Source organism: Aptenodytes patagonicus, chromosome 1 (genome assembly GCF_965638725.1).
Source record: "Aptenodytes patagonicus chromosome 1, bAptPat1.pri.cur, whole genome shotgun sequence".
Lineage (NCBI taxonomy): Eukaryota > Metazoa > Chordata > Aves > Sphenisciformes > Spheniscidae > Aptenodytes > Aptenodytes patagonicus.
Window position 1 is genome coordinate 146,879,958 of NC_134949.1, and position 12,904 is coordinate 146,892,861.

Below are 12,904 nucleotides of genomic sequence, written 5' to 3' on the forward strand. Positions count from 1 at the left end.
TGTTTTGAGGTTTTTTATGTAATATAGACAGCTGGTATAAATCCTTATGGTCAAATGGACTTCCAACATTGCCATAGGGATTAGATGCCCATATTTACTACTTACAGCAGTGGAAGTAGTGGTACCTTAAATGAGAAAGTTAATGTCAAACATTGAGAAGAGCTGAACCTACACACCTTTACTATGGGGAAAGGTAGTTAGTGCCTCTCTAAGACAGCTTTGGAGTATGATACTGAATCACAGAACTTCAGATGAGCTTTTGGGAGCTGAAACACAACCCCTTCTCCATTTTCATGTAAAAAAGTATTATAGTGTCTGAGATGCACTGTACAGTAAGTAATTTTTCTTTTGTTTATTTATTAACATCTGGTGTTAAGTTTGGGAGGTTTTCTTAGCTTCTGGTTTTAGGTTATGTTAATTATCAGATAAACCATTAACTAAAGGATGAAGGGTTTTTTGGCTTTTGCTTTTGTTTTTGTTTTTTTTAATGACTATAATATTGCCTGTTTTTATTTTTGTAGAGATCCAAACCAGCCTGTTCCACAGGACACAAAGTTCATCCACACAAAACCCAACCGCTTTGAAGAAGTGGCCTGGTCCAAATACAATCCTAAAGACCAGCTTTATCTGCATATTGGCCTGAAACCCCGAGTTCGTGATCACTACCGAGCAACAAAAGTTGCTTTCTGGTTGGAGCTCGTACCGCACCTTCACAACCTGAATGAAATATTTCAGTATGTTTCCACCACAACTAAAGTCCCCCCTCCTGACATGACATCATTTCCTTATGTGACACGACGTTCTCCTGGTAAATTGTGGCCAGCCACCAAACGCCCAGCAATGACACCTGCCAACAATCCCAAACATTCAAAAGACACCCATAAAACAGCTCCGGAGGATACGACAGTTCTGATAGAAAACAAGCGAGATTATTCCACGGAGCTGAGCGTCACCATTGCTGTGGGGGCGTCCTTGCTGTTCCTCAATATTTTAGCTTTTGCTGCGTTATATTACAAGAAGGACAAGCGGCGTCACGAGACGCACAGGCGCCCTAGCCCCCAGAGGAACACAACCAACGATATCGCACACATACAAAATGAAGAGATTATGTCGTTGCAGATGAAACAGCTAGAACATGACCACGAGTGTGAATCGTTGCAGGCCCATGACACGCTGAGACTAACCTGTCCGCCTGACTACACGCTTACTTTGAGAAGGTCCCCAGACGACATCCCACTAATGACACCCAACACCATAACCATGATTCCAAATACATTAACAGGAATGCAGCCTTTGCATACTTTCAACACCTTCAGTGGAGGACAAAACAGTACAAATTTGCCCCATGGACATTCGACCACTAGGGTATAGCTCAGTCCTTCCCCTTCTACCCTCACAAGCCACTTGGAAGAAAGAAAAAACAAAAAAGAAAAAAAAAGAAGAGGAAAAAGTTACAATACCATCCACTGAACACCTTGTCAAAATCTAAAGTAGAAACAAGTAAAAGAGAAGGACAGTCATTATTTTCTTACTGATCCTTCCCACAGAAACTCTCTGATGTTAAAGATCAACTACAAACCCTGTGAAATGTGAAAAGTGTACATTGCTGTTACGATACTGCTTTAAGATCTCAGCCACTTTGATTGAAAGTTGAGGCCAGAAGAAGTCACTTAAAATGGTGTTTTGAGTGTAACAAGCAAAGCAGAGTCTTCTGGAACACAGAGCCAGTGACTGTACAGGTGTTTTGTTTTGGTTTGTTTTTTTTTTTTAAATAAATAAAATAATAAAAAAATTCTTTATGTGCCATACCATGAATGGCCCTTGTTAAAAAAAAGACATAACCATGGGCTTTTACCCAGCATATGAAGCTGTAATCCAGATGGGGGAAATAGAATTTTATTATTAAAAACAAAAATGAAAAAAAAGGAGGACTGACTATGCAGTAAAATACGTATAGTTCTGTGCAAAGAGATGACTTGCCAGCCTGAACTATATTTAAAGAAACTTTGTAAAAATGTACATAGCTGTGAGTTTAAAAACAAACAAAGAAGCTTTTATTGATGTTTTCAGTTTGAAAAGAGCTTTTAGAAAGATTGTGCATTCGGTTGTGACCTATGTGTATATACATTAGTCATATCACCTCTGTTTCCTCCAAGCCCAAAGGAGGAGTTTCTTCTTAATTACTAGTGGTAAACAAAAAACATGAGTTTTTTCTAACATGTTTCATTTATATGAGGCCATGGTGTCATGCAGAGGATACAGCTGTCTGTGTGACCTGCATATTTTCTCTTACAGGTTACACTAGTGCATGTTAAAGTATTCATAGGAGATTGTTGTTCTTTTCTGAAACTTTTTTTCCTATAATTTAATTTTTTGTTAGCCTTTGCTAAATTGCAACACAGCAATGGATTGGAAAATGGAGGGGGGGGGGGGGGAAACAACAGAAAAGAAAATAATTACTATTTTAAGCTTGTTGAACTGAACCAAGAAACATCCAATAATATATATTCCGAGTCCAGTTTGTAGTTCTTGGTTATTGTGGTACATTAGAAAGATTTTTGTGCCCTGACAAAAGCAAAGAAAGCCTGTGTTTTGGTCAGCCTTGTCTGAGGAAAACTAGCTCTATATTCACCAGCAGTTGCAGTGGAATCTCAGCTGAGAAAACACCTTCTTAGCTTTGCTAAAAGAAATAAAACCACAATTTGAAAGTGGGGAAATGGTGGGTTGGTTGGCTGGCTGTTTTTTAAAGTGTTCAGAAATGATCAGTGTGTAAAGAACTTCTCTGCCCAGTATCCTGTTTTGTGTTTGAGAGCATATCTGTCAGAAAATACTTTTTTTGCTGATTTATTACACAGGAGTCCCATAGTCAGCGAGCATCATGGAGAGAGAAGTCGTCAGCTGTTCTGCATCTGAATAAAATTGAAAATCCCAGAGAGAGTCACTCTCAGGAAGGGCAAAATTCTTATCTGATTATTCCCTTCTGCCCTTCCTTCACTAGGAAACCAGGGGCCAAGCAGAGCTATCAAACAAAGGAACTTAGCAGTTTGATTCAAACAACTGATTTGAATGTGAAAAGCTAGAAATAAGTTCTCGCAAATGAAGATTGCTTTATATGTTGTCTTTGAAAGTTACTCCATCATCGAGAGATAGTAACCAAAGATATTTGAACAAATTGGTCTGCACTTGAACATGATTATCCCAGATGTATTTTCTATTATTAATCCACAACTAACCTGCATCAGTATCATATGTCCCATAAGTATCTAACACAAGATGCCTTGTACCTCTTCTTGTTTTCTATGCTTTTTGTTTCTAATAAAATGTCTTGGAATAGTCACCCCTACAAATAAAATCAAACAGAAGGTGATTCACTGAGGTCTATTCATCTGCACAACTCCTTGTTGTAGCAGGCAGTAAAACAGATTCTGAAGGAAAGAAATAAAAAGAAAGTTGATGACATGATAAAAATGCAACATGTGGCTGATATAATCCTTTATCTGTAATAAATGTGCTATAAACCTGACCTGGATGCTCAGGTTGGAATGTGATGAAGCAACAACCCCAAAGTACAACTAGTAGCAAATGGAAAACTGTTTTTTTTTTTTCACTGATCCATCACATAATGTCGATTAATGCTGACTCTATACCAGGCCATTTCCACCACCTATGTAATGCCTCAGCTGAGATGCAGCAGTTCATAACGCTTAAAAAAAAAGTAGAAAAAAAAAGGAAAAAAAAAGAAAAAAAAAGAAAAAAGTAAAAAAAGGTAATGATGCTTGGCATCATAATCAGTTGGGTATGTTTGTAATGTGAATTACAGTATTTGTTTAGTACTTCCAATTGTCTTCTGCTAGCAATATGTACAGTACTGTGTCAGGCTTGTGACATTTGGGTAAAAAAAAAAGTTCCTGTAAGTGAATGATTTTAGCTTTTAAAAGTAATTACTATCAAGTTGATTTAATAATTTGATACATCTGGACTGATGTATGATTTATAGAGGGAACAGATTTATAGGGTCTTCATAGAATTCTATAATAATGATATCAAAATATACTTTGCAAACTGTAAAAGAAAAACAAAAGTACTTTCCCAGGCTTATATTCTTGACCTTAAGAGGCACGCAGGGTTTAATGGTTTCTTCTGTTATTGTTTTGCAATTTTTTGGTTTTTGCCTTAAGTAATGATAGAAGATATATATGGCTGGACACATATGTATAAACTTTTCAGCAGCATTTTTAATAATAAAATATCACAGTATTTTCTAATGCTTTGTGCAAAGAACTACGTGTTAATCCTTTTGTGTAGAAAGTCTTTCAGAGGTGTGTTTTCTGCCCCATCTCCATTTCATTATCTAATGTAAACAATGCCTTGATACACAGTACAAAAATATTAAAGTAACAGAGGTTGCACTTTTAAGTTAGCATTGAGTTTTCATGGCTTTTGTGAGTTTTCAAGGCTTTACTTAAGCCTGCCAGTAGAAGGAAAGAAACTCAGGCAATGAAGATATAAGAGAATAAGCTCCATATATTTATTATGTGTATGCACTGCAACTCCCATTGAAGCAATGGTTTAATTGTTCTGTTAGTGTTTTCTGTAGCACTGAAAAAAAAGCTTAAGTAAGCAGCTTCCCATTTTAGTGTATAGCTTAGCAGCTGAAAAATGTATCTTCCAAATTAAGGATCAAAATAATTCAGATAAATCTAATACGTCCAGCCTCCACAAGTAAATATACTTTCATTTTATATTTAAAATTTAGATAAACAATGAGTTTTGTTACAAAAAATATGTAGGAGTAGCAATATAAGTTACTCATATATTTAAGGGATTTACACATATTGCAGGTATGTTAATATCATTCTTCCTTCAAAAGCTGAGTAAGTCAATATAGTTTGTTCTTTTATGCTGTTAAATTCCATTTATCAACCGGGTTTCCTTTCACTGGAAAGGTACATAGACATTTTAGTAATTTGAGCTGGGTATTGTTTGCTTTCTGTAACTATTCTCGTGAGACCCAACCTGGAGTACTGCGTTCAGCTCTGGGGCCCCCAACATAAGAAGGACACGGACCTGTTGGAGCGAGTCCAGAGGAGGGCCACAAAGATGATCAGAAGGCTGGAGCACCTCTCCTATGAAGACAGGCTGAGAGAGTTGGGGTTGTTCAGCCTGGAGAAGAGAAGGCTCCGGGGAGACCTTATAGCAACCTTCCAGTACCTGAAGGGGGCCTACAAGAAAGCTGGAGAGGGACTTTTTACGAGGGCATGTAGTGGTAGGACAAGGGGTAATGGCTTTAAACTGAAAGAGGGTAGATTTAGATTAGCTATAAGGAAGAAATTCTTCACTACGAGGGTGGTGAGGCACTGGAACAGGTTGCCCAGAGAAGTTGTCGATGCCCCATCCCTGGAAGTGTTCAAGGCCAGGTTGGATGGGGCCTTGAGCAACCTGGTCTAGTGGAGGGTGTCCCTGACCATGGCAGGGGGTTGGAACTAGATATCTTTAAGGTCCCTTCCAGCCCAAACCATTCTATGATTCTATGATATGATTCTGCTGAATAGAGGTACTAACAATAATGTTTAATGAATTTTGAGCATATTATTGAGGAGTATTTGCAAAAAGCAAATTCTGAGTGATTGGTATCAGATTTTTTATATGAAGAATCAAGCTTCTGAGATAGAAACATATTATGTGCCTACTGACCTAATCAAGCAGCTTGAATTTTGAATATTGAATTTGTATATAAAGCTTTTGCAAATAAACTGCAGATTTAGAATTGTTCAGCAAATATGTTTAATTACAGGTACACTTCGAAATTCCACAGTTTGCTCTGAGATAATTCATACACAAGAAAAGGGGTTACAATTGTGTCATTTCTGTGAATTGTTCACCTTAAATTGCTGGGTGAACTCAATAAATTGCCTTCTTTTCAGTTAATCAATTTCACATTAAAAAAAAGAAAAGCTTCAGAAGTTTGTCCATGCTGACTAAATATTGTGTTGTTTTATTTCTTTAATGTCTGAAATAGAAATCTGCAGATTAATATGTTCCTAATTTGACTTTGCTAAGAGTATGACAATTTAATGGTATTTAATATCACATAAAAATCATACGAAATAATACCATGACAATTATGTGCTTGTCTCAGATTTGTAGTTTTACATTTGTATTATTTAATTATTGTCAACTGTTTCTCGTATTTTCATCTACAGCTGTTTGACATCACAAACCTCATCAGCCTGAATCTCTCCAGAGGCCATTAGCAGCTGGTAAAAACTGGGATTTTCATCCCACTAGAAATTATGATATTATGTATTTAATATCATAATATGTTAAAATGCTTCCCAGCACCTGAAAAGCAAGATATTAACCTTTTATTAATGCAAATGAAAAATAAGGAAGGGGTTTGAAAATGTCTAATAATCTTGTTTGAGCTGCAGCATAATAAATAACATTTCACTTTGGGATGAAGTTTTGATTCAAACCATTTTTTTTGGTGTTCCACTGTGGCCAACAAGGTCCTCACTGTGTCTTCTAAAAGTTATGTTTTAAGAAAGTTATGCTTTCTCAGCCTTTTGCAGCCCAGCCAGACTACTTTATCCAAATTTTACTGTGGTAAAGAAACCCAGATCGCTCAGGGATGATGTAAGTGCAATCCAGTCACAAAGTGCAGACCAGAGAAAGAATTTTGTCATAAACCAAGTGAACTGCAGCTCCCCTGAGACACAGTGGTAATTAAGGAGAATATGCATTAATATTCCAAAAATTTAAATGTAAAATAAGCATGTAGTAAATTAGGTACATTTTTTTCAATGGAAAGTTGACAAATTTTTGCAATACCTACATTTTCCCAAATTCATTTTCCATCGCTTCCCCACAAAGAATAGCAAAACATTTTCAGCCAGTTCTAGTCATTTCTGGAATATCCACCTATGCAAATGAGAAATTAAATAGATGACATCTTTTTGTTTTCCCTCCTACATGAAGATGCTCAAGTACTGAAAGCATGAAAAATTCTTCCTCTACTGCCTTTTGTCAGGGATTTTATGCTATCCAGATGCTTCAGAGTAGTTCCATTCCCAAGAGTCCAGGTTTAAATAAAACGGAAAAGCCAGACACAGAACTGACATATATTGACTTTGACTTAGACTAGACAGCAGAGTTATATTTCTCTCCAACAGCCAAAGATATGGCACAAAAATATTGTGAACTTTATGTTTTACTGTAAAAATATTGCATTTCTAGAGACCACTTTCTCTTTTTTCAGCTTTTGTTGTCTCATGTCATGCTTTTTGTTGTACCTAACTCACAGCCCTCACTCATTTCATGTAATGTCATAGCTTTTATCACTATTTCATCAGATACTTCCGCAAGAGGTACAGATATGTTTTCATGTGGGGTTTTTTCCTGCCATGACAGTTAATTTTGGCCCCAGATTTGTTCCATTCTGTGCTGTATGACTGTGAGAGAGCATTTTTCATCTGACATTTTCCTTGCTGCTTTTAGTGTTAAAAAAGTTCCACTGAAGGAGTATTTACATGACAGTATTCATCATCCTTGAAATGCATCAGTCTCTATGGCTGTCTGCACTTTGTGCCAGCCCAACAGCTTTGGTTTGACATAGTGTATGTCTTGGTGGGAAGTGTCAGCTTGGAGCCAGGCTCTCCTGTTACTCTGCAGTTATATTATTGTCGTTATTCACTGTTCGCATTCGTTTCTTTTCTGTATTGATCTTTAATCAAGGATAAATGAAATTAGTCTGTCATTCTATTCTACAGCAAGATTTCTCAAACCCTAAAAGGTCATTGTTCTTAATTCTTGTTTAGATACAGCTAATTACACTGCACCATCAAAACATAAAACACAAAAACCTTTCTAAGCCATTCATATTTCCTGATTCTCCCATCACAGCAAACTAATAGGGGGCTGGCACAGTTAGCCTTGTATGACAAGAATTCATGGTACACTGCCTTCCACTTGGTGGGGACTTGTTTCAGATATCTGAGGAAATAAATACATTTACCATTTTCATGTATCAAAATTTCATTACATCACGTCAAAGGTAAGCAAGACCTAAGGTAAAATTCATAGAAACTGCCAACACTGAAGATCATGCTCTAGTATCCTGCACTGGTGGTTATTGTGTAAAGACATCAATTTGCAAGTAGATAGAGAGCAGCTGCATGAGTGCTTAGTACACTTCAGTCACTGGATATCTCACTTCGGAAGCTAGAGTGGAATATGTGGATTTCAGAAAATGAAAATGATACTGCAAATTTATTTTTAATGGAGTTTGTGCTTTCAAGAATGCCTATAAGCAGCAGTGAAGAAACTGCAGGAAGAGTTGTTTAAAATAAATAGGAATCAAATGCAAATTGTTTCTGAATGAATTTGACAGGAAGAAATATAAAGCAATGTGATATGATATGACCTTAAAATAATGTGATGGATTCCTTCTGTATGAAGAGCCAACAGAGAAAAGAACAAGTATCTCAAAGGATACATTTTTACAGGGACTAGTCAAATGAAATCACTGCAGATAATGAGATTATAATGGGACTTTGAATAGAGATGTTGTGTCATAATGCTAAACCATATGGATTTAGATATGTTGAACATAATCTACAGTGCTCATCTGGGTATCGAGAAGTATAAAATTAGATCCCAAGATGCCCTACTTCAGCCAGACAACAGTGCTGCCATGGTAGATAATACGGTAAAGTGAAATGTGCGCTTGTGTTAGGGAATGACAAAAGAAACATTCAACTCATTTTATTCCAAGAAAGGCAAAGTGCCAGACTCAATAAACAGGGAATAATGACAGTACAAGACAGGCACAGGTCCTAACTGGAAAACCATCTTGCATGTAGAGGCCAACAGAGGGATTATGCTTCAAATCTGCTTTTTTCCTCACTTTTCTGGTGGGGGGCACGGAGAGGGAAGGTCTCCAGAATATGCTGTGTTCCAGTAACCATTGGCCCTTGAGCTGTCAATAATCACTGACAGCTGATATATGTTAGAGGTCCCGCTAAGCTGGAGCTGGGACCAAGAAACAAGGAATAGGAACTGTTTGCTTATTACTAGCATTTTTTTTTTCTCTTCTTAGTGAAGGACAGTCAGGAAGAAGTAAGGGAAGCAGAGCAATGTGCTGCCAACTTTCCCCAGTAGTCAGGGAGAGCCAGCCAAGCTTCTTACTCAGTTTTCAGTAGGGCTGCCAGCTGCAAAAAAGGCAGTGGAGGCACTCAAGGAGCAGTGGTCAGTGAGGGAGTTGCTAAAGATGGGACAACAATCACTTGCTGAGTTGATTTGTGACGCTTGAATGCCTTTCTCTCCTCCATTATAATGGGCTTATAAAAAAATTTCGATGCTGCTCCCCAGACTGTAGATTCTGCACCATTAATTTAGCAGAAAGTCAACAAGAATTTGATTAAAAATTAATCAAATAAAAATTTCATTACCAAAAATTAAAGCTCCAACGTGTGTAAGAGAAGCAATACTCAGTGTTGCTTGAATCTTGTGATCTAACTGCAGATGTGTCATTATATCTCCAAATCAGACACTTACAGTAAGAGAGTTTTGATGGAGGCACTAGGATAAATCATCAGGTGTATACGCACATAGCTAGGATGTGGTGTTTCGTTTGTAACAGCTCTATAAATTGCTGCTTCAGTAAATAGTAAGTTTGAAGTTACTTACCTTTCCTTGCTGAGTCCGTGGGATGTGAAGTAATATATGCCAAGTAGACATGGAAGAACTGCCAGCAGCTCTCAGACCTGCAGCACACAGCTAAAGAAAAATGAAGACATAAGTTGCTGGAACTTTGGATAGCTAAGACCTATATTAGGAATCTGGTCTTCTTCAGCTCCTGCTACCAACACACCATCCAGATCTTACGTGTAATGAATTTTCCTGTGGAGAACTGTTTCTTCCTCCAGAAGGCTGTTGTGTAACTAGGGACTAACATGGATTGAAAACAAAAATACCTCCTCAGGGTGGTGATAATATCTCAGTGACTGCACTGACCTCTGCGGAGCAGGTTTACAAACTTCCTTGGCACTCAGCAGTTTACTAATAGATGACTAATAAGAAACAGAAAAATTTATTCAGTAAGTACCATGTGAGAGAGAATACCAACCACAAAACAGAAATGCAGATAATTTCTGTTAACAAGATCACTGCAGTTTAGAAGCACTTCAGCAATTTCCAAAAATCCTTATGAATCTGGCAAATCACACAATAATCTGGAGACTGCAGGTGATCCTGGAGGAATAGGTAAACACTAAAAAGCACAGATGTGTGCATTTGTACTAAACTGACCATAATTCTCCATTTTGAACTCAAGATCTGATCTCATCTTTATTTGTCACCTGGAATTATTTGGTTTTATGACTTTTTGCATAGTTGGGGGGTTTACACATTCTGAACTTGTAGAGTTTTACTGTCATCTCTGCTTTCCTTAAAAATAGAGTAATTAACAACGGGAAAATTAACACATTTTAGTCATCCCAATGATTGCCTGAAGGAGACAATAAAGTTTGAGAGACAACATACAAAGCATACAGCTTTTTACAACTGTCAAATTCTTACTGGTCTTTATCACTGTAAGTCAATTCTTTCATGTTTTCCAAATGATACCTTTATGAGTAGGTGAGAGAGCACTGTCCCTTTTAATTTCACAGGAACAGTTGCTTTAGGACTGAAGCAGATGACTAATTATTACTTTCTGTGTTGTTTTCTTTTCCAGCTGTTAAGAAAACAAAGTTAAGGTATAATAGGATTTTTCTCCTTCTTGATGGGGTGGAGTCTCATCCAACTTGACATTTCTTAAGACTGTAATTTTTTTCCTCAGGAAGAATTTAGAAACTTATAAAACAAATGCAAACTGATTCAAAGGGATAAACAAGAACATTTATCTTTTTTTTTTAATAAAGTAGGAAATTATAATTTATGAAAAAAATAAACCAAACTGTATTGCTTTTACTTCTGGGATAATTATATGACTCCACATCTTTAGCAATTGGTTTCACAGCAGTTTCTGCATTGCAAGCTTGGAAATGTTGTGAAAATATGAAGAAAACAATATAATTTTATAGGATATTTAATTTAGGCAAAGAAAGTTTTTGGTAGATATACCATTTAATTATTTTAATAGGCAATATGATGATTTATGTGCAAATACAGAACCTTTGTAGGAACTCTTGTTAACTGAGGTTTTTGGATCTAGAAGTCTACATATTTAGATATCTGGGATGTATTTCTACATCTATCTATATGTGCAGATATAATTATGACATATATATTTATACGGTTATTATCTGCTTCCTCACTGCCAGTTTTCAGTGTCAGAATATAAAAGCTATTTTCAATTAGTTACAAGTCACAGAATATGAAAGATACCAATGCATTCCACAGGTATTTTGGAATTGGTCCTTTTAAACACATTTTTTTTCGAGAGATATACACAAGCTTTTCCTCAGAAGACTCACACACAAATGTAACTGAGGGAAAGGTGAGAAGATAACTTATCTTGTCTATTTTCACTCACTTGGTGAAAATAACTCCTCAGCTGCAATAGTTCTGTTGCAGAATCTAGTCCTCAGTTGTTCCTCAGAGAAAAAGAATGAATCCCATTCATCTGTGAAAAACGAGGTTACAGAAATGTGGGTAAAAGCAAGTGATGCAGAACGGACAAAGCCGAGTCAGGAAGATGGCAGGAGCTACAGAAGAAATGTGGCTGTTAACCAAAGACAGATGAGGAGGAGCTGGGAAGAGATCTGAGCCTGGATCGACTGAACTCAGAGGGAGTTCAGAAGAAGAAAAGTATAAACCAAAAACCAGGAAAAGAAAAGAACCAGAAAGCACATAATACTGAGAATAAAAGTTCAGAAAATAGTGCACAGGACAAAGAAGTAATACCGGGCTGCCAAGGTGTGTTTTTATTAATATTTTTGTTTGGATCAGGAACATAGTGTTAAAGGAAATCTCCCAATCCCCATTTATCAAACTTTCCTCACAAACTAAACTTTGGTGTGCATTACAAGCGATCTTGGAGCAGATGAGCTGGATGCCTTTTTCATGAAGATATATACTGAAACATATGATCTAGAAGTGCACCCCATGCCTCCAAGCAAACCACTGAGATTTGTGGATGCAAACCATTCTTTGACACTTCCCCACAGCCCTGGCACCAGTCCTTGTCCCTCTTGTATTTAACAAGCTAGAAATTTAGCAATATGGCCTGTGGGTATAAAAGATAGACTTTTCCCATCACATCAAAGCTAATTCATCCTGCTGTCTAAGTTCTGTTCATGGTGCAGTGCCTTTGATTTCAGTCCCAAAATGCAACCTAAACTGCCAAGTCCTAAAACCATTTACAAAACACTTAGTCATTTTTAAAGTCTGCTCAACACTATGAAAAAGGGAAAGGGCAGGTCCCACCATTGACTTTGCACAGCAGATTATACTGACAAAAGGATATTTCTTTTCTCTTTTCCTTTAAATAAAGCAGGCACGCATTTAATACTAAATCTAGTTCTGTTCCTGGTAGTTTAAGGATTCAGTGGTGCACTGAAATTCACTTGTTGTCCACTTTAGAGCTTGAAATCTTTTGTTAAATATTTTAGTGGGAAAATATGCACCCTTTGTATTATGCTATATGTTCCTAACACTGACCTAAAATGCCAGCCACATGTGGATGTTGGGAGTGGACATATGCAACAAAATTAAAAAAAAAAAAAAAAGCTTCACAGCTTTAAAGGGGTTTTATTTTTTGAATGCCTCATTTTATTTTAATCCTTTTGAATTATCAGATCTAGGCATTGCCTAGCATATTTTTTTTATAAGTGTTATTTTGCTCACTTTGGTAATTATTTTCATTACAAGGTCTGGGGGGAATGAATTATGAATTTCAGTG

General features: G+C 36.8%; 1 protein-coding gene across 4 annotated transcripts in view; it reads left to right on the forward strand.

Annotated features, from left to right (window-relative positions):
* NLGN4X (neuroligin 4 X-linked) overlaps positions 1-4,266 on the forward strand; it is a 197,596-nt gene extending 193,330 nt beyond the window's left edge. For all 4 annotated transcript variants that reach the window (XM_076358041.1, XM_076358065.1, XM_076358048.1 and 1 more), the window contains one exon: positions 522-4,266. In XM_076358041.1, coding sequence (XP_076214156.1) covers positions 522-1,371 — 850 coding nt within the window. In that variant the 3' untranslated portion in view covers positions 1,372-4,266. The remainder of the gene's footprint in view (positions 1-521) is intronic.
* Positions 4,267-12,904: the final 8,638 nt, after the last annotated feature.